Raw genomic sequence first — 22,251 nt, forward strand, 5'->3', positions numbered from 1 at the left:
TCAATTAAACATGATTGTAATGTTGCCACCACATTATCATTTACTTCGTACATGTGACATGTATTAATATATAATTCGTGTAATTATTGACATATTTTTATACATTAGATAGTTTACTTAAATTTTGTGTAGTTAGGAAACTTTTTTCCTTTTTAAAATTAGTTTCCAGATTATAAGAATTACTTTATTAGTTTCATTGTTTCACCATGGCACCATAAACTATGGTGTTGCCGGCTGTCATGCTTAAAAATAAGAATCCAATGCATGCTTTATGGTAAAGTACCAGGCACAAGTAATAACTTTTGAAAACTAGATTTCCTCATTAGGAGGCTGAAAACTTTTACAATTCAACATATAACGATATGTCAACAACCCTTTCTGGTGAAGGTCATCTCTTAATTAATTTACTTTGACGGCACGCTTTATCGCGAGATGTTCTGAGTCGATCCTAAAACAATTAGTGAAAAAGTAAATATTCCACCCGTTTCTAAAGCTATATTCTTGAGAAGACTTTTGTTTCTAAAAAAATTTTTTTTTTGCATTTTCAATGCATATTTGATGGTGGGAGTTTTCAAGACTCTTAAGTCAAATGATAGTATAGAAAGGTTGTCGAACCACAGAGAACTATAGACTTATAACACCAAGAATACACAAGCTTTCCTAATCTATATTTTATTAAATAATTGTAAATTTCAAAAAGTTTAATTGCACTTATTGGATTTTTATTGGCGTAAAATTGTGAGAAACAAATAATCACAAAACTATACAAATTTAATGTATTTTCTTAATATATATGAAAATCCTAGAATATAGATCTTTTAAAAACGGATGGAGTACGTAATATAGTTGTAATAATTAACGAAACCTTGGATTGATGACAATGAAAAGTACACCATTCAATTTCGTGTTTTCAGTAATTAAAAATATGAATAAATTGTACTCCATCTATGTATTTGATCATTCAAAATATACTTATTCCACCTCAATTTTTTTCTGAAATTTAGTATACGTAACCTCTAAATTATGTAAATTAACTTTTTTTGTTTTAAGATATTCATGTATCAAACATGATACTAAATCCAAATATGGTAAAATGCTCATGAACTAAGGGGGGTGTATTCAACTGAGAGTTTGAGGTGATTTGTATTAAAATGACAAATCCACTGTTATTCAAACATGAATTTTAAAAACTCATTTAAAATCTATTGTTATTGAACTTGATATTTCGTAAAATACTCTAAAATCCACTGTTATTGAAAATATTTTAAGTTGTGGAGTTTTAAAGTTTTTGTGATTTTAGGGTGTTTGGGTGGAGTTTCTTAGTTAAAAAAATCAAAACTCAAATCCCATAGTTTTAGGTGATATTCTAGAATAGTTTAACAAAAATCACATAAATCTCTGCAACTTATTAAAATCATCTAAAACTCCATTAAAAATCAAATCACATTAAATGTTAAATTAAATACACCCCCCTAAATGTACATAGATGAGAATATATTATGAAAACCATGGACGAATACTTTTTTTTAGCAACAAACCATATATGGACATTCATTAAAATATTAATCAGCGAGAAATCAAATAAGAAAAAAAAACTATTATGTATTTTTTTTTTGTCAACAAACTGTTATGTATTTATTGATGTCAAAAGTGGATATAAGTATATAGAAATCTACTTAAACTAATAAGTATAGTTTCGCAGCAGTTGTCTCCTTGTCGGGGCACATTGATGTATTGATCAATAATGTATTAAATATACGCGACACTCATCCATTTTATAATTCAGCAGCAAAATAATAGTAATATATATGTGCACATACCATTACTAAATAACAATTTTCTTCATTTTTCATTTCTTTAACTATGTATTCCTTTTAGCAAAAAAAAAAAACAAACTATATACAGTATTCCTTTTGTAAAAAGAGGAAGACAGACAATAAAGCAAAAAACATAGGTTTCTTTAGTTTCTTCCGAAACAAAATTTTGATTTGAATTTAGGACTATCGTGAACTCGATTTAACATACGAAAACATGACTAATAGGAAATTGACTTTATGAAAAACAATTAATATAAGGATTAACAATTGATATGATTATATGACTAACAATATATAATATTATTTTAGAGCCTTAACGACAAGTCAAGGTGGCTCATCTCCTGATCCTGATCAAGACCACTCTCCGGCACACGACGGTTAAAGAAATCCGTCGGGCCACCGCTTTTGACAAATCCTTCATAGCCATGGCCGTAGATCTCAAACCGGCCGGAGAAAGGGTAAGGCTGATCAGAATCAACAGTAGTTGAGGATCTAAAGAGTTCTCGACTCTTCTTGGCTAAGGTTCTCTCTAGCTTATGAGCGTTTTGATGGCCACCTAGAGCTTGAGAACTGTAAAACTTTCTTTGACAATAGTTACAAGAGAATACTCTTGGCTGCTCCAAATATGATGATGAGTTCGTGGAAGAAGAAGAAGACGTAGAAGAGGGTTCGAGGACAAGTTCTAGGTTTAGTTGGTGGTTCTTGTAACTTGGTGGGCTCAGACGTAGAGATGTGTTTGGCTGAAAGTCCATACCTAAATGTGTAGAGAGCGAGAGGGAGGAAGGGAGATGTTAGAGAAAATGAGAAGAGAGAAGTGTGTTTGAAGCGTTTGGGGGTTGAGGGGCATTATATTTAAGGTGTAAAGGTGCGTAGGTCTGCTCAAAACTCAGGTTGGGTGCAGCTTCAACTGTAAAGTATGATGAGACATGAAAGCTGAAAGAATCAGTGGCGATCCGAGTGTTGTCGCCTCCATTAATGGCATCCTTTGAACCATTTTGAACCCTTTGTCGGTCCATCCCTCTGTTTCAATTTACATGATGTTTTAGCTGTAGTTTGTTGTTTTACAATAGATGATGTTTTCACATATCTAGGCAACTTTATCTTTATCAAAAACAGTGTAGCCAATTATATTTTTAATATTTACTTTTATAATTAAATAAATTTATATTTTAATGTTATTTTAAGGAAACAAATAGATTTCTTAATATGTGTGCATTGATATAAAACATCATCTAATATGAAACAGAGAGAGTATTGTTTTCCTCCTCTCCGCGTTTTTTTATATTAACATATATTATTATATCTACTGGTATCGTTTTAGAGGACTGAAGACCTCAAAAATGATGTCCGATGTGGAAGTTGTTAAGACCAGACACCACACCTAGGACATCAGTTTTTTGTTTCAATGTCTTCTCTTACTGCCGGCGTTTAGTTTGAATGTTATAGTTTTTTTAAGGATTTTCTATTTGACATTGCTTTATACCGTACGTAAATTACTTTGAACGTTATAATTTCGATATGTGCAAATTCCTTGGAATTTTTCCTTCGTACTCAAAGTATACCAAAGTTTTCTACGAACAACCAAGAAATCTATTTGTGTGTTCAAATTTATTTCATACAAAAAAAAGCAAGATAAATATGATCATATAAATAGAAAAGTTAATTTTTTCTAGGCAATCGTTTGAACTTTGAAATGATGTCATGTTCAAATCAACTATCAACAATTTACAGAATTACGAGTGGTTGTAAAATTTTTTTAAAATAAATCCTAAACATATTGGTTATGAGAAAATAAATTCTCTCAAAGTAATTCTATATATTGTACTTTGAAAGTTTATAAATGCATCAAGTATCACAATTTATATAGATAATAGAGATAGCAAATCCTAATCAGTTAAGCTAACAAATGGGATAAATGAAAGTTTGTTATACAGAAAACATGAAAAGAACATGACAATTTTACAGATTAAGGACGGTTTTGCAGTTCAGACGACCACATTATGTGAGAAAAAAAAATATACGACAAAGTCTCATAACTTTATATGCAAAATGTAAAATTTTGATTTGAACAAAAATTCGAATATATTCAGAGGTGGTTTTCGTAATAATTGTTTTTAACCGGTGAAAATGGTGTATACATTGACAGAATAGCCAAATTTTACTTTTCACATAAAATACTTCCTTAATTTTTGCAAGCAAACATATGTGAACAAATAACACTGGAAAAACTTGTATGAGATGCTTGAAGTTCTTCAACAGTTATGTTTTATGTTGATTCTGTTTTACCTATTTGCCTTTCGGAATCAAGTTCTTATTTAAATTAACTATTGTTGGAAAATAAATATAGATAATGAATTGTAATTCATAAATTTAGGAGTTACATTTTTATTAAAGTTCAGAAAAATGAAAATTACCATGAATGACATAATTGTCTGTACAAAAGTGAATAGAGTTTCAATCAAAACAGCTGTTAGGAAAGACTTAAGATCAAAGCTCTCTTATCAAATTTCCAGTAACAGCAATGAACACTTGCCGTGATAAAGCTTTTTGACTCCGCTTAAACCTGTAAGATGATGCTAACCACATTTAATGGAAATCATCTCTCACCGTATGATCATTTTCTCCATCAACGGTTCACAAGGAGTTCGCACCAGATAAGATGTGGACTGAGCAACAGTGAACCCACTTTGGATACATCACGTTTTGCCTTCCATGAGTTTAGAATTGATCGCAGAAGTCATTTCAGCTTGAAAATTTTCAAGTAAATTCAATTAAAATAATTACTTAAGATCAATGAAGCACATCGATGTCATGTGTATCATTAAGACTTTTGTCGTTTAAAGATTGAAAGAGATTACGTTTTCGTACTAATCTCTCATCCTGTTCGCTTTCTTTAATTAATTTCTGGTCAAGTCGATATTTAAAACTATGGTACTCTGCTATTGCTAACCAGCCGAGTGAAATTTTGATCTATTATTTTATTCTAACCAGCCGAGTGAAACTATGGTAATAACTCTAAATCCTTGTTCTGATGTCTTGAAATTTAGAATCATCGTGTGCAGTTCAAACCTAATGGATTGTTCGTAAAAAAAAGGGGGGGGGGGGGGGGGGGGGGGGGAAGAGGGCTTAATATGATACATGAAAGTCACCTAGTGGTATGTACTAGTGGTGAAATTGTGTCATCATTCAATTTTGCATATTGCATGTTACTAACTAAACGTTGTAAAATAAGATATAAAACCAAGATATTAATTAGAAAGCAACTTAAGTTTTATAGTTTTAGGCCAATCACAAATAAAGATAATGTTTAACTAGGTTTTAACACTCGGATTTCTGGTCCAGTTTAGATCGGTCTGAATGTTTTGGTCATAAACATTTGGATTCAACTATGTATTTGAAAACTTTTGATTCGGATTTAGATAGGTTGCTTTTGGATTTAGGTCGGTTCAGGTCCATTATCAAAATACCTGTAAACTATTTGTAGATTTTGGATACATGACAAATCCTAGTTAGTTTAGGTATTTAAGACCTAATATACCCTAATTGTACCCAAAAATACTTGAAAAAGAATATCTGACAACACAAATTTTTTATCTATGAAGTATCTATAATCTGACCCCAAAAACTAAAATATGCAATATTTTATCTGAATACCTTAATATATTATTTTAAAATCCAAAATTTTACCTTTCGAATCCGAACCTGAAACTTATAAGACAATATCCATTGTAATAAAATATATCTAAAATACCAAACTATACATAACATACGTAAAATATTTTAGAATTTGGGATACCTGATTAGGTCACAGTTAGGATCCAGACCTGAACTGAGACTTGCGACTATAAGAAAATATCTAATAGACTCTTTACTCTAGACCTGGATCCGAATCTATATTTTTGAGTCAGTTTTGGTTCGGTGTTTTGGTCTGGGTAAAATGTTAGGCATATTTAGCAGACAAATAATTTTATTAATAAAAATCACAATTATAATGTACATTAACTATATCTTATAAAATAAATGATTATATAATTAGATATATGCACTATATATTGAAAACAATACTAATATAAGAAATGAACTGGAGGATGTTTTCGAAGTAAATTTTATTATATTTATTATATTTTATATTTTGATCTTTCTCTAGTAACAGTTAATAACATGTTTTGACAAAGTTTGAATATAAAATAAAACTAAAGAACATAATTATTTATATACTGATTCATACGAAATTCAGTACAATATTGGTTACCTTTATTTCTAAACTAAAAGACCTAAGAATCTGAAATAAACTAATCAAAATTACAATTGATGACTTTGTTGAAAATAATTAGTATATGTTTTTAAATATTCTTCGACTCCAACGTAATAACCATAATTAAATTCAAAGAGTATACTTCTTCCGTTTTTAAATAACTATTACTTTGACATTTTTCATACATATTAAGAAATGATGGAAATATATGTAAATTGTTATTAATTACATCTCTTTGGTTAATAATATTTAAGTTAAATAAAATTATTTATAAAATAAATGCAGTTTACAATTAATTTTCAATAATTGAAAGTAAGTATAATTTGAATTGGAATTATAAAGTAACATTTTTATGTAACAAAAAACGGTTAGAATGATACTTATATGAAACAGAGGATGTATAAAAGTATTAGTTTTTTACAGTTGGTACTTTCATAGTAAAAACTGGTTTTATTTGGTAAAAAACTCATCTATCAATACAAATACAATTTGCTGGTATATTGTATTTTCTAACATTCATTTTTGGTAAAAACGTATAGGCCATGTAAATAGTTATTTTATGTCGCAGACTCGCAGTTAGTGATACAATATAATACAATATATACATTATGTGGATAAATACATATTTTATGTTTTCTATGCCTTCTTATTAATTAATGTTTATAAATTACAAACTTTAAAATGATAAATTGTACTTACTATTGGTCTTAAATATTGTAAATTGATAAATACAAAAATAATGTATTTTTTTGTCATCGATTTAAACATATTCATAATGACTCTGTAAATCACACTAACATCCATGTGAACGATAAAAGACAGTTGTTTCTTGACACTTCATGCTAGACTATTCGCTTTCAAATTCTGCATTCGTGGGTACATAAATTATCTTTGAGCTGAGAAAACTTTTTGTAGGATCTTTGTATCTTCTAAATAACTTGTAAAATCAGGTCATTTTTCTGATTCTGAAACTATCTTCACTAATTAAGAAAAATCCGTTGAAAACATAATCCGGAACTGCCACAATTCCTCATACATTCAATTGCCCAAAGTAACGTTTCCACCTGAGTGTAGAGGGGAAAGATTAGCTCGAACATTTATTACTCCCACTAAACCAGTGAATCCTTCTAGAGTACTAACAACCTTGTCCTGAAAATGAATCATTATCTTTCTAATAACCATCTCTAAAACACCAATGCCCTGAAATTGTCGGTAGATTCGGGGGATCTATTTGTCATGCTGTTGTCTGTGTAGTTAACGTTTGTGGTTCTACCTAAAACACTGATTCCATTTCCGCAAATTTAAATTTGAGTGTTTCCCTATGATCCGTATCCAGATTACTAAACACCTTATTATTCCTTTTTTTTTAAATTTACTATAGAATCCATACAAAATGATGATCATTCATTTTCGGATAAATTCTCTAGAATAAATGATCCATATTTATGAAAAGTAATTCATACAAAATAATGTATTATTATTAAAATATAATATGTTTTTTAATATATGAAATACATTAATATTTATCTTTTAGAAGCAAAAGTATATATAGACAAAAAAGTCTTGAAATATAGATTACCAAAAATTAAACTCTCGAAACTAAACAATTTGATGCATATATGTAATATTTATTTGCTGCCATAAGAAAACTAGGCAATTATGAGATTGATTACAAGGAGACGTGGAAGATGGGGCGACCAGAATTAAATAATATTTTTCATTTAAAAATAATGTATATTTTAGAGTTTTTATGCATATTAAAAATATATATATTCTTGATTAGAAATGTATACTTTCCGTGATTAGCTATTTTATAATTTATAAATAATCAAAATTTAGTAAACACAATTAATATTTTCGAAGTTTACAATTATTATCATTATTATAGTTTTTTAGAAATAATTTTTTTCTTAAAACATAGATCATTTTTAAAAGAGAAAGAGTATAAAAAGAAGGTTGACTATTCTAAACCTATGTTGCTGTCCACCTCAAATCTATTTGTCCTACGATGGACGACATTAGTAATTCATGTGACTATTAGTCTACAATACATCATAATATGTAGTAGTACTTTATATACATCAATTTTAAAATGCTACTATGTAGTTCGGAATTAACTGGACAACACGCAGAAGGATTAGGATACAATACATTATACGATAGATTGCGTTTATTGGACAATAATGTCTTTTTGAAACAATTGGCAAGAATCTGTATACAGTACCTTATTACCTTAATCTTATCTCTAATCTTATCTATTCTCACACTGTTTCAGAAATTTATCAACGTAAATTATGCTATGCACACATTAATAATGGAGAAATTCTTGGGCACCCAGCCAACAGAATTTTGTTATTTCATATTCAGTATCTTTTAAAAAGGGAAACAAAATATTCTCAAGTTTTATTATGTTTTTAAAATAAAAAATAAAAATAAATAAAAAATAATATTAATTGTAAACAAAAACACGTTTAAAAAAATATATTTTTAGCACAATCCTAAACCCTTGGGTAAATCTTAAACCCTTGGATAAATCCAAACCCTAGAGTTTAGGATTTATCCAAGGGTTTAAGATTTATCCAAGGGTTTAATATTTATCCAAGGGTTTAGGATATAACATTTAGGGTTTAGGTTTAGTGTTTTGCTGATTGTGTTAAAAATATATTTTTTTAAAATCAAAAGATTTAGGATTTATCCAAAGGTTTATTATGAGTTTAGGATTTATGATTTAGGGTTTAGGGTTTAGTGTTTTGTTGACGGTAGTTTAAATACAAAATCTTTTTTTTCGACTACTATTATTCTCTATTTATTTTTTTATTTTAAAAACATAATAAAAATTGACAATATTTTGTTTCCTTTTTCAAAAGATACTGAATATGAAATAACGAAATCCTATTAGTTGGGTGAACCTAAAGGTTCACTCTAGGGGTGAACCCAAGAATTTATCTTAATGATGTATCTAGTCAACGTTTTTATTTGTAACAAAAAAAGGTACCTAGTCAACTAAAATATAAGACTACTTTGATTTATGTTAAGATGTATTTTTGAATAATGGTCCATCAAAAATGACATTTAGTGAAATTCCCCAAATCATAACAGATTGTTTTGTTGATGGATTGTATTAGTTCTGTGAAACTTGAATAATGCTAACCTATTTTAGGTTTTTCATACACAATAATAAAATAAATTAAATTTTAGTATTAAATGAATAATTTTGTGATTATTTATTTTCTATAATTATATCCAATAAAAATTCAGTAAACATAATTAATTTTAAAAAATTATAATAGTTATTGTTAGTTGATAAAGTGCATTGAAAATACACAAAACTGTATCTTTTAAATGATTTTTTTAAAAAATGTATATTGATTAAACAGAAGGAGTAATTTTTACGATAGTATAACTGACGATTAATAATTTTTGATTTTTAGGCAGTGTTTGTTTGTTAAAACGGTGATTAAAAATATATGTAATAAATAATTGCTTATAAATAATTAATTTTGGCTTTTGAACAAAAAAAATAATTGAAGGATTAACATGATTGCAAATAAAAAGGATTATTTTATTGCTAAAATTGGTAACTTAAGTTTCTACGGAAACAAAATATCAAAATAGACAAATGCCACTTTATCTAAGAGCGAAAGCTCTACAATTACCGGAGCACAATATGTTGAACCATGTGTATTACTTGCTAAATTAATTTGTATCTTAATTAAATAGTTCTAGCAAACGCCCTACTAAGGATGGCACATGGGAGAAGTGAATGCCTGACTGAATTATGAAGCTACTGAAAAAAAATTCATAAATATTTCAGTTTTTAGTGATTATTAAAAGACATATTCATTAAGTTGATTGGTGTATGCATTTTCGGTGTACGAGTACGACTTCAACCAATAGCAAAAAATGAGTCACATAACTCTCTCATTATGTCCACTTCCATCTAGATAGATGCAACAACAAATAAGAAAATCGATAAACAAAAAATAAGAAAGCAAGATCAGATCTGATCACTATAAAATTAATAAATTTTCATAACCCCTTTTTATTTAGATAAAAGAAAAAGGAATGATTAGAACAAGATTAGACCATGATTGTGGGATTATAATCTGAACAGTCGGCTAAGTTTGCGCTGAGCATTTTGTCTCTTTATTACAGACACAACACAACAAGATTTGGTTCACATGATTTGTTATTTTCATGTTAATTTTTTTGATTTGTTCTATACAGATTCTAAATTGAGTATATGGGAAAAAGAGATTAAACATTATAATTATATACTATATGATCAGTCAAAGATATAGTCTTTGTACTTGGTAACAAATATATCTGGTCTGTGATTTGTATATATCTACGAGTGTTAGGGTATGTACATCCATCGAAGAAACTTAGACAGGAATTCCTGTGAACATGTTTTTCCTTTGTCCACTTCTAATAGCAATATCTTCGTTTAATGTGAAATCAAAATTTTGTTAACAAAAAATCAATTCACACACATGGCCTGTGTTAGCGAATATTGGTATGCCATAGTAACAGTTCTATGAATAGTAAACATAAATATTTGATAATAGTATTTAGTATTTACTGAATAACATATTAAACTTTATTGTTACTTAAAATATACTCCCTCTGTTTTTTAAAGATCCATGTTCTAGGAAAAAAAATTGTTTTAAAAAGATACATTTTTTACCTTTTCAATGTATTATTTAATGAAAATCTGTTAACTTCAAGAAAATTAATTGTGTTTATTAGATTTTTATTGGTTAAAGATTATGGAAAATTGTTATTCACAAAAATCAATGCATTTTTAATGTGATTTCTTAATATATGTGAAAAGTCTAGAATATGTATCTTTAAAAAACAGAGGGAGTATTTATTATAGCCCTTTATTATATATAGGAAACATTGAAATACTGTACATACACAACATATAAACTAAATAGTGTTATCACGTTGATAGAAGGATGGAGATTAAAAACTAAACCTCTCTCAAAAGTTTCGATTGGTACAGATGACGAAGAAATATTAGTAGTATACTATAAAAGTAGTATGCTGCAAAAGTTTTATATTTTCATTAAATTTTTTAATAAAATGATTGGTAAAACAGTAATAGCATACAATTTTTAAATTATTATAAAACTTGGTGTATAATATATTTTTTAAAAATAAAAATATATTAAATTATAATAAATATTAATAATATATTTTTATCAAAAACAATGAATCTTATTTAATTATATAAATTAAATTAAACTTTAAATGTGAAATATTATTATTTAAAATTAAAAGAAATATATTTGGATATAAAAATATTTTATATATTATTAAATAAAATAAATTAATTATGTATAATTTGTATACAATTTCTCTTTAAAGTGCCTGACCAAGTAAAGGGTATCGTATATCGCGTTTAAGGTGCATTCATCAATTACTCAATGAAATTACTTTTCAAAACTTGAAAAAATGCATAAAATATGATGAATGTTAATGAATAATCTAAACATTTTTTGAACTATAAAATAATCTAAACATGCAGAAAATTATTTCCAAAATGCGACTATATATGCCAATATCCTGTATTGATATTGGTAGGTCCATGACCTAGAATTTCAACTTAAAATTTAATCGAGAGAGTCGAAGAACTTGACGATGCACAATCTAAAGCAACACTCCCTTGAGAGAAGAAAACTGTTTCTTATGGTGAAAGTCACTGTACAAGCTTCAATCGTTGTACACTTTTTTTTTTTGATCAATTGTGGCTATCATTGTACAAGCTTCAATCGTTGTACACTTTAACTTGTCAGTGGATTAATATATAAACAACAAAATTCATGTTATTTTATATATATCCTAAAAGGAGAGGAGGATACTATGCATAATGCAATCTCAGTTCGTCATGTTAGTGCGTTCTTATTCGGATCTACATCCCTTTCTTTTATCATCCTGTCCTATTTCTATTATATATCTATCCACCAAGAGCTTTCTTTTATCAGCCTGTCCTATTTCGATTATATATCTATCCACCAAGAGTTAACATATCCTTAAACAATCGAAAATAGCGACAGATTAGCTAGTGATGTAAAAGGTTTGGCTATGAAATGCTCAATTATGATGGTTTTGGACCTATTGGGTGCATTTTTCTAACGGGTCCATTCAGCAATAATTTGAGTGAAATTAGTTTTTTTTTGTAACCATTTGTAGTTTAACGATAAGCCACCCGATATAATGCATATCCAGTAATTAATACATACTTAGAAAGTACCGAATCTACATTGGTTATAGATCTTGCAATTCTTATAATATAAAACCTCCAAAAATGTAGCTGTATGTAAGACTGCAAAAAAAGCATTTGGAAAAGGCGTTAAGCACATACAAAAGACTAAGAACCTAAGAAGAACAGTAAACATCTGGCTAAAAATAAAAACTATACTAGTATCAAAGAAACCAAGTGATGATGAAATTCATAATGGATTCAAGATATCAAAGAAAACCACGTTCTTTTGTTAAAGAAAACGAAAAGATGTTACAAAATCAAAACGGGTACGCATTTCTACAAAAATTGTTGAAAAGGTGGAAGACAGAAAAGAGTGAAGCAAAGTTGACGATTGGAAGTTGCAAGCGTGAACATGAAACTGATGTCTTATCATTTATCCCATATGCTTTCTTATGAAATGTTATAATCTTTAGCTTTTTAATATTATAGATCTGTCATTAAAAATATAGTTTATGTGATGAAGTCATCAATTGTAAATCATATTAACCGTAGGGCCGTACGTATTCAGCAAAATTAAAACGACTAGATCTTTTTCTCGTGTTACGCACATATTATGTATTTTGAATTTGTTAAATTTCATGTTTAAAATTTTTGGTTATATTAGTAGTTGTGCAAAAATTCTGGCTAATTATTTTGGTATTTAAATTTAAATGGGCTAATTCTTTACACAAACTAAAATATATTTCTATTAAATCAGCTCTAATACTATATACTAACTACATCACCTAAACCGTTTTATAAAAATCTATATATGCCTGAATTTACTTGTACTTTGTTGAAAATCTCTTGTAAACTTTTATTTTGTAGTCTACATAATTATTTAATAAATTATTTGCTATGCAAATTGAAACATAGATCTCTTATAGTGTGTAAAATCAGCTCTAGTACTATATACTAACTACATCACCTAAACCGTTTTATAAAAATCTATACATGCCCGAATTTACTTATACTTTGTTGAGATTTCTTGTAAACTTTTCTTTTATAGTCTACATAATTATTTAATAAATTATTTGCTACGCAAATTGAAACATAGATCTCTTGTAGTGTGTAATCTGTAAAGAATTTCATAGTCTGAGATTTAAACCTTAAAACTTGGGTGTAAAAACTATTAAACCTTAATCATTAGGATACAATGTTTCCAAATTTTTTTAATAAATTTATTTATTAAATCAACAAAATAAATTTCAGTTTTATTTGTGGGTCGTCGCTTATATATGATAGAACATTAGATGGACTATATTTTATTTTGGGAGATTGATTTTCATATTAACTTTTCGGAGTTGGCCAAGATAACATCAGACCTAACATCAGACCTGACATATAAATCAGTTTTACAAGCTTTTAGAAATTTTATATTAAAAAAAAAGAATATTCAAGTGTATATATACTAGTATGATCTTCTGTGCTACGCACGGTATTATATATATACACTAAATATAATATTAGAACACTTAACAATGACAAAAATATTATTTTGCATCTTAAATAAGATAGATTTTTTATGTTTATATTTTACAATAGTCTAATATAAACCATAAATGTAAAATATTTTCAAAACAATGACAAATTTTATTACATATAATTTTTTTAACAAAATCATATTTCGCTGAAGTACAAATAAAATACAACATTTAATTTTATAGGTAACTGACGTTAATATCTTTTGTAATATGTACCTTCTTTTCCTATGAATGATGTTTTCTTTCATTGTGTATCTGTTATAGCTCTTCATTTTCAATGATATGCATGCTTCAACCTTTTTTGTTCTAAGAAATCTATAAATTTGATTACAGTATATAAGAAAAAAAATGTATATATCGCTGAAAGTGAACAAAATAAACACATAAGGAAGACCAACCTGATCAGATTAGGTTTTATCTAAACAGTAGATAAGTCTTTTTGATTTCCCGTATGCCCCATTTGTTGCTTTCTAGTTATTATCACATTTTTTTCTTGTTGTTGTGGCATGTCTCAAAAATTTTAAAAGCCTTGTACGTGTCCTTTAAGATGAAGTCTCTTTACAATCCTTCCCTGGATTATCAGCACCATACAAAATAAGAATTTCCAGCAACAGGAAATTCGAGAACAACAGGCTACATTGGCTATGTGTAGGCGATGGTAACAACAGGCACTTTCATAATGCGGCAAAGACTCGGGAAGTCAGGAATACTATTCGAGAAATTAAAAGAGATGATGGATCAATGGTTTTCTTGCGCATCAAGTATTGGACTATCAGGGTATCTCAGTTGAGAAGTTGAAGGAGATTCTGAATTTTGAATGTGAAGAGCTGGATCAGACAATGCTAGCGCAGGAAGTCACTGCAGATGAGATAAAGGAGGTAGTTTTTAAGATGGCAAGAAATAAATCTCCAGGACCTGATGGATACACTTGTGAATTCTACAGAGCAGCATAGTCAATTGTTGGTAAGGAGGTGGTGACAGCAGTAACTTTTTTTTGAGTTTGGTTTCTTGTCAAAGGGTGTCAACTCCACAATCTTGGCATTGATCCCTAAAAAAGACGAGGCCATAATGTTCAAAGATTATCGGCCAATCTCCTGCTGTAATGTTCTATACAAAATTATCTCCAAGCTGTTGGCAAACAAGCTGAAAAAAGTGCTACCGAAATTCATATCCCCGAGTCAATCTGCATTTGTAAAGGACAGGCTGCTGATGGAGAATGTCCTCCTAGCTTCGGAATTGGTTAAAAATTATCATAAGGATTCTGTCTCATCTCGATGTGCGCTTAAAATTGATATATCAAAGGCTTTCGACACAGTGCAGTGGCCTTTTCTCTTGGGAACTTTGAGGGCATTGGAGTTTCCGGGGAAATATATTACATGGATAGAGAAGTGCATCACGTTAGCCTCTTTTTCTGTTCAAGTTAATGGTGAATTGGCTGGCTATTTTAATAGCAAAAGAGGGCTAAGGCAGGGTTGCTCTTTGTCTCCGTACCTGTTCGTCATCTGTATGCAAGTGCTATCTCGGTTTCTTGATAATGCAGCTATATCTAGACAGTATGGCTTCCATCCTTATTGCCAAAGTTTGAAACTTACGCACTTATGTTTCGCGGATGATGTTCTTGTGTTCTCTGATGGGAAGAAGCGATCTGTAGAGGGTATGCTTGAGGTGTTTCGGCAATTTGCAGAGTTCTCGGGTCTGCAAATAAGCATGGAAAAATCAACACTCTATCTTGCTGGAGTAAAGGATACAGAGAAAAGTGAAATTCTTGAGCACTTCTCCGTCGCGTCTGGTACATTGCCAGTTCGTTACCTGGGATTGCCTTTGATGACAAAACAAATGTCGGTGGCTGACTATAGTCCTCTTATAGAGAAGATCAGAAATCGCATAAGCTCATGGAACAATAGATTCCTATCATTTGCTGGCCGACTCCAACTGGTAGGATCTGTAATTCATAGCTTGACAAATTTTTGGATCTCCGCTTTTCGATTACCGAAAAAATGTATTCAGGAAATATATAGTCTTTGTGCGGCTTTCCTCTGGTCTGGCACAGAGCTGAATGCAAAGAAGGCGAAAGTCTCATGGAAAGACTGTTGCATGCCAAAAGAAGAAGGTGGGCTGGGATTGAAATCAGTTGCTGAAGCAAACAAAGTGGCGAGTCTGAAACTCTTTTGGAGGTTAGTCTCTTCCCCATCGTCTCTATGGGTTAAATGGGTCAAGAACTACTTGATACGAAAGGGTTCTATATGGACAGTAAAGGAGAGTTCTACACTGGGTTCATGGATATGGAAAAAACTCTTGAAGCATCGGGACGTTGTTAAAGAGTTTTTGAAAACTGAGATACGAAATGGGGAAGAAACTTCTTTTTGGTTTGACGTCTGGACTCCGGCTGGAAGATTATTTGACATCACAGGCAGAAGAGGCTGTATTGACATGGGCATAAGACTAGATGCAACAGTCGACATGGTGATTAAAACGCATCGTCGACGACGGCATAGAGTGGAGACGCTAAATGATATAGAAGATCATATTCAGCGACTGAAAGAGAGAGGTCTCCTGGAAGGGGAAGATGTTAAGCTGTGGAAGAGGGGAGATAAGTACAAATCGGTCTTTAGTTCCAAGGAGACATGGAAACTAATACGAGTACCTCAACCGAGAGTGAGCTGGAATTCTGGGATCTGGTTTGCTTTTAACACACCTAAATACTCTTTCATGGCTTGGCTTGCTATTCTCAACAGGCTTGCAACAGGAGACCGAGTTCAGCAATGGAACACAAGCAACCCCAGCTCTTGCGTGCTCTGTAATGATCCGATGGAGTCAAGAAATCACTTGTTCTTTTCCTGCAATTTTTCGGAAAGTGTGTGGAAAGGATTAACTCAGAAGCTGCTGGCTGCGAGCTATACTCATCAGTGGGATCAAGTCATACAACTACTGTTGGATAAAAACAGAGACAAGACTGAATTATTCATAGTGAGATATGTGTTCCAAGCTATTCTATATGCCATATGGAGGGAACGTAATCAGCGAAAGCACGGAGAAACTCCAATGACATACGGACAGATAATCCAAACGGTGGACATGATTGTTCGCAACAGGCTCTCATCCATCCGTGACACGGCGCACACAGGTGGATTGGCCAAATGGTTTGCCACTCGATAGCTACTTCAAGCTCTGTTTTGTTTTAGCTCTTGATTAAAAAACTTCTACTCCAATGTAACACAAAGTGTAAAACAGCTTTTTTGTTTGAATTAATTTAATATTCTTTCAAAAAAAAAAATTTCCAGCAAAATCAAGAACTGATTTAATCTAGTTTGAAAATATTATTGACTTGTTTTATTTTCACCTATGTAGCTTTTGCTTATATCTATTAAAGAGAAAGAAAGAAAAACGCAATAAGTAGATTAGAAGAGTTTGAGTGTTTTTAGAGTTACTAACCAGGACTTTACGTTCTCCAGTCTACTGTGGAATACGCTCTGCCACATTTTGGAGACTATTCTTGTGCCACATTTTGGCCAGTGAATATGTTGATATGGATCCAGAGTGGTTGATTTGATATTGTGGTTAAGGTAGAAGTTTTCAATCTACATGCTTAAAATTTGAAATTTCATCATATTTTGGAGAGAGTTAGAAGTTGTTACAAAGAATTTTAGAACTAAAAATTCTGAAAGCAGGTAGAGATCAATTTACGTTATAGTTATAGGCATTTTGAGTTTACGAAGATAAATAACTGTTCCAAATATTGTGAGTTCATGGATGTGATGTGAGAAATTTTAGGGATTTTCTAGTTTATATTTCGTTATTTTTTTTAAAAAGCAGTTGAGATAAATAGACGCAAATGATTTGCACTATTTCTTTTTGCATTTATGATTTAAAATTTTTGTCAAGCAAATACTGTGTCAAAATTTTACTGGTGATGAGATTTGTAATTTAGTATATAAGGGATATATAATCATGTAAGACCCTTAATAAACTAAAAAAACCCATTATAAACTAATTGTACAAGTTATTAAAAAGGATAGTCATATAGAACAATCTAGGGCCGTGCCCGATAATTATTGACCCACAAATCAAAAACTTTATTTGGCCCACTAAATTTTAAAATTAAATGAAGGTCCGAACCAGGTATGTAAGTATAATATCAGCCGCCTTTACCGGTTTACATGAAATTTCTGATATTTCTGACCCCAACAAATACTCCATCCGTTCCAAATTAGATGATGTTTTAAAGAATTTTAGATGTGTTAAAATAGATGATATTTTGATATTTTTATATTAGTTATAACTTTATTGAAAATTGTGTGACCAATAATTTTTATAGTTTTTTTGATGATTGGTTGGAATAGTTTTGATTTTTATTTCTAATGCTACTTTTTATGATAAAAATGCATTTCTTAATTCTTACGTCATCATCCAAAACATCAGGTATTTAAACAGAGAGAGGGAGTATATATTGTCTGAGCCAAAAAAAAAAACAAATATATATTGTCTTCGGGCTTGAAGTACATACTTCTTCGACCTTTATTCAGGCCCGACCCTGGAACAATCCGTCGCATCTTTCATTTCCAATAAGAAATCTGATACCGCGATTAAGAAAAGCTAGGGCTTTGATTGATAACCATGCAGAATGGCATAATGGCGTATGAAACACGATTACGCAAGAATTTTACCAATCAACAAAATGTTGTTGAATGAAAAAAACGCAAAAACGTGTATCTGCGTTTTTGCTGACAAAAATGTAAAAAAAACTTTTGTTAAGTGAAAAGTGAGTTTTTGTGGATTATGGTGGAATATTTTTAAAAATTAACACTTCCATATTATTAAATTATGTACTAATACTCTCTTAAAATTTTAAATACATAGCAATAAATTTCTAATAATAAATAATTATGTTGTAAATAAAGTTATATTATAATTTGTATATTATAAAATGTTAACCTATTGTTAAAACTTATTGAAAGATAAGTTAGATATTTATAATAAAACTAAAATGTTTTTAATAAATCTTAGTTGTTTTCACATTTTGTAATAATTAGTTTAGTTACCATATAAATAGTTTAATCAATTAATATGTATTCCACCATTCCGTAAATTTTAAATTTTTTTGCAGCTTAATTAATTTTTCCGTAGCTTAACTATTATTTCCGTGATTCTACAATTAAGCGATGGTTACCGATCTGAACCTAAGTCTTCGCACGAAATGTTGACTGACTGACCCATTCTTTGTTTGGTTTTGCCGTTTCTATTTAGCTTTGCGATCAATTAATAAAATTTTGCAACAAATAAAGAAAATATATGAAAATTACATGGCCCCCATTTCTAGACGTTGAATCAGTCAAAAAACTAATATTTAATTGGTTGGTTCAGTACTAAATTATTAGCTTGGAGTTCTATGCGGAGAGTTCGTGATTTATAAGCAATAAATATTACTTCCGCTGTTTTTAAAAGATAGATTTTTAATGTTTTTACACATATTAAAAACCGCATTAAATCACTATAATAAACTTATTATTTTCTATAATTTTCAATTTTCAACAACTTTTAACTAATAATAATCCAATAAAACCAATTAATTTTCTTAAAATTTGCAATTTTTTCATAGAAAACATAAAACAACTATCTTTTAAAAATATTTTTTTTCAGAACAATCATCTTTTAGGAACGGAAGAAATAGCTTGGAGTTCTATGCAGGGTTTTTTCTGACAAAGTTCTATATAAAGGTTCTAAACATCTATATATTATATGTATATATTATATATGCATATGTAGTTGTGGAGTCTATAATTTTGTGAAAAACTCAACCTAAATTTTCTTAAAATTTTTGGGTTTAAAACTTTAGATTGACTTTTCAAAAAATTATGGATCTCACAATTACATACACATATATATATATAGTATATATAAATGTTAATACAACTTTAACAAATGAGCAACCAAAAAAGGAAAAGATGTTATAAACTATATAATACACTCAGTTACAAAAAGAAAAAAAAACTATATAATACACTCGAGTATACGATCATGTGAATTACTTGCACCCCACTTTTCTTATAGAAAATTAGAAGTTTCTCGTGCTATACCATATTGATACGCCTCAATACTGTGGTCAGGCCTGATTGTGGTACGTAAACTTCCATTTACTTTCCTATTCTCATATTATAATAATTAAAAACTATATGCTTAAACAGTTTTCTTTGAAAATTTCCTTAGAAGATAAGGCTACAGCCGACGTTGCCCAAGTATATATAAGACCAATACTTTTGCAATTCTAACATATTTCAAAAGAACGCATACAACAACAACAACAAAAAGTGAAAAACAACTCAGCCACTTTTTTAACAAGAAAAAAAGAGGAGAACGTATTGTATTCTTGGCATGGCAAAGAGCAAAGACGGTTCGCTACTAAACCGGCTGAGACAAGCCGTAAATAAAGTGAAATTCGTGTTAAGTTTCAAGATAAATAGCCTCTGGGGTCTCGTACCAATGTTTGGTTCTTCTTCTTCTTCCTCATCTTTTCGGTTCAGTTTCAACGATAGACAAGGTTTAGCAGCGGCTTGTGCCGAGGATACCGAACCGGACTCAGCCAGTTCTTCAAGAGGAGCATTGTATAGAGCCGGGAGTTATGATCCATCTTCAGACGAAGATATTGACAACAAAGCTGAGATGTTCATAGCTAACTTCTACAAGCAGCTTAAGATTGAGAGACAAATCTCTTTGGAACTTAAATACTTGGGTAATAATCAGAGTTTCAACTATAGGTCACCTTAGTTTCTATACTTTTATTTATTCATTCGTTCATTTGTTGTAATTATAAGATCCTTAAAAAATTTCATTGGGTCTTGGTTAATGATGGGGCCTGCTATTTTTTTCGTGGTTAGGCTTCACGTATAATCATGACATTTTATAACGTTGAATGTAATGATCACATAAGAGAAATTGTGATGGTGTAATTAATGTCATTTTGAATATTTCAAGCTTTTGTTGCTATTTTCCTTAGAAAGTTTCTGGACATATTGAACTATACTCGATCAAGAAAAGAAGATGTAATCCATCTAATTCTAACTTGCAAATTCGGATTAAACCTTCGTTATACCGCTTCACTATAATTACATATCAGAACAATGATATTTTGACCCAAAAAAAACAATGATATATATATTTTCTATAATTATTTAGACTTATACTATAAGCATGGTACATAAATTGTATTTAAATTTAAGTTGTACCATGACAAGTCCAAGTTATCTAAGTTGTACAAAATTGTATTTAAATCTAAGTTGTACCATGACAAGTCCAAGTTATAGCATGATCCGATACACCAATCATATTTCTTGCAACCTTCATATCATCCTATCTTAATTTTCCAGTTGAGTCGTGGTCCTTTGGCTCACTTTAGTCGAATGGATATGACCTAATTGTTCTGAATTTGAATATTGGTCTTTGTGGGCAAATGGATAGTTGACCTTCATTCAGGCATCGCAAATTCCAATTTCATCGAGGACTAAGGAATATCAATTTAAAAAAAAATATGTTTGACTTTTGAAAACTAAGTCAATATAGAGGATACACAGATTTGAGGCAAAAATCTGTTTTAGAAAAATTATGTTTGTCAATAAGTACACAACAAGAAAGAGTTTTGTTGAGATACCAATCTTTGATATTTTATGGATTGCCTCATATATTATGCATGAAAATAACTACAGTACGTGTGAAATATGAGGCAATCCATAAAATATCGAAGATTGGTTTCTCAACAAAACTCTTTCTTTGTTGTGTATTTATTATTTGTATCGGTGAAAAAAAAATATTACAAAAGAAAATATAAATATTATTATTGTTGTAGTGGAGAAAAGCACGAAAAACTAGAGAAGAACAAAAATTATATCACCAAATCATGGTGGTGGCTTTACCCAGCGCTGAAAGTTTCAACCGATGGCATGAGCACCGCTTCTCTGAAAGCTCAAATTATTTTATCGACCAGTGTTTTCGAAGCTGAACCCGACTTTCATTTGGATCTTATGTTCATGTTAGGCTGAGGGGGCACCATGATTGAATACGAGCAAGAAAAGGTCCTCGACAGTGCACCGATAGTGATCAGAAGTTAACGGACCATGAACTTTAAGCCAGGCATTAGGGTCGTTTAGTTAGTTTTTAATTGGTTTCTGGTGTAGTTCTTAGTTCTTGTTATGTTTTTTTTTTTGGTAACATAGTTCTTGTTATGTTATAGTAGACATTGTTGTACCATGAGGTCAAATTCTTAGGTGGTTAAAGGGGTGGATTGCTCGGGTCATGAGTGATTTCACCCCATCATGGTTGAAAATACAATGAAGGATGTTAGGTTGCGTTGGTTCTAACAGGGCTGTAGTCAAACATGTCATGGTCATATTATTTCACACGTTCAAAATATACAGTGTAACCATAGATTTTAGTTACTAAGGATACGAGTTATGA

The 22,251-nt window shown here is 30.2% G+C and overlaps 1 protein-coding gene and 1 pseudogene across 1 annotated transcript; one reads left to right on the forward strand and one right to left on the reverse strand.

Moving 5' to 3' along the window:
• Window positions 1-1,936: 1,936 nt before the first annotated feature.
• On the reverse strand, window positions 1,937-2,846 carry LOC108841158 (zinc finger protein 2-like; annotated as a pseudogene).
• A 17,247-nt stretch (window positions 2,847-20,093) lies between these two features.
• On the forward strand, window positions 20,094-20,768 carry LOC108841241 (uncharacterized). Its single transcript, XM_056996368.1, has one exon. The coding sequence runs from the start codon at window positions 20,176-20,178 to the stop codon at window positions 20,566-20,568; it is 393 nt and encodes a 130-aa protein (XP_056852348.1). The 5' UTR covers window positions 20,094-20,175; the 3' UTR covers window positions 20,569-20,768.
• The last annotated feature ends 1,483 nt before the right edge of the window (window positions 20,769-22,251 follow it).

Source organism: Raphanus sativus, chromosome 2, assembly GCF_000801105.2.
Source record: "Raphanus sativus cultivar WK10039 chromosome 2, ASM80110v3, whole genome shotgun sequence".
NCBI classification, from domain to species: domain Eukaryota; kingdom Viridiplantae; phylum Streptophyta; class Magnoliopsida; order Brassicales; family Brassicaceae; genus Raphanus; species Raphanus sativus.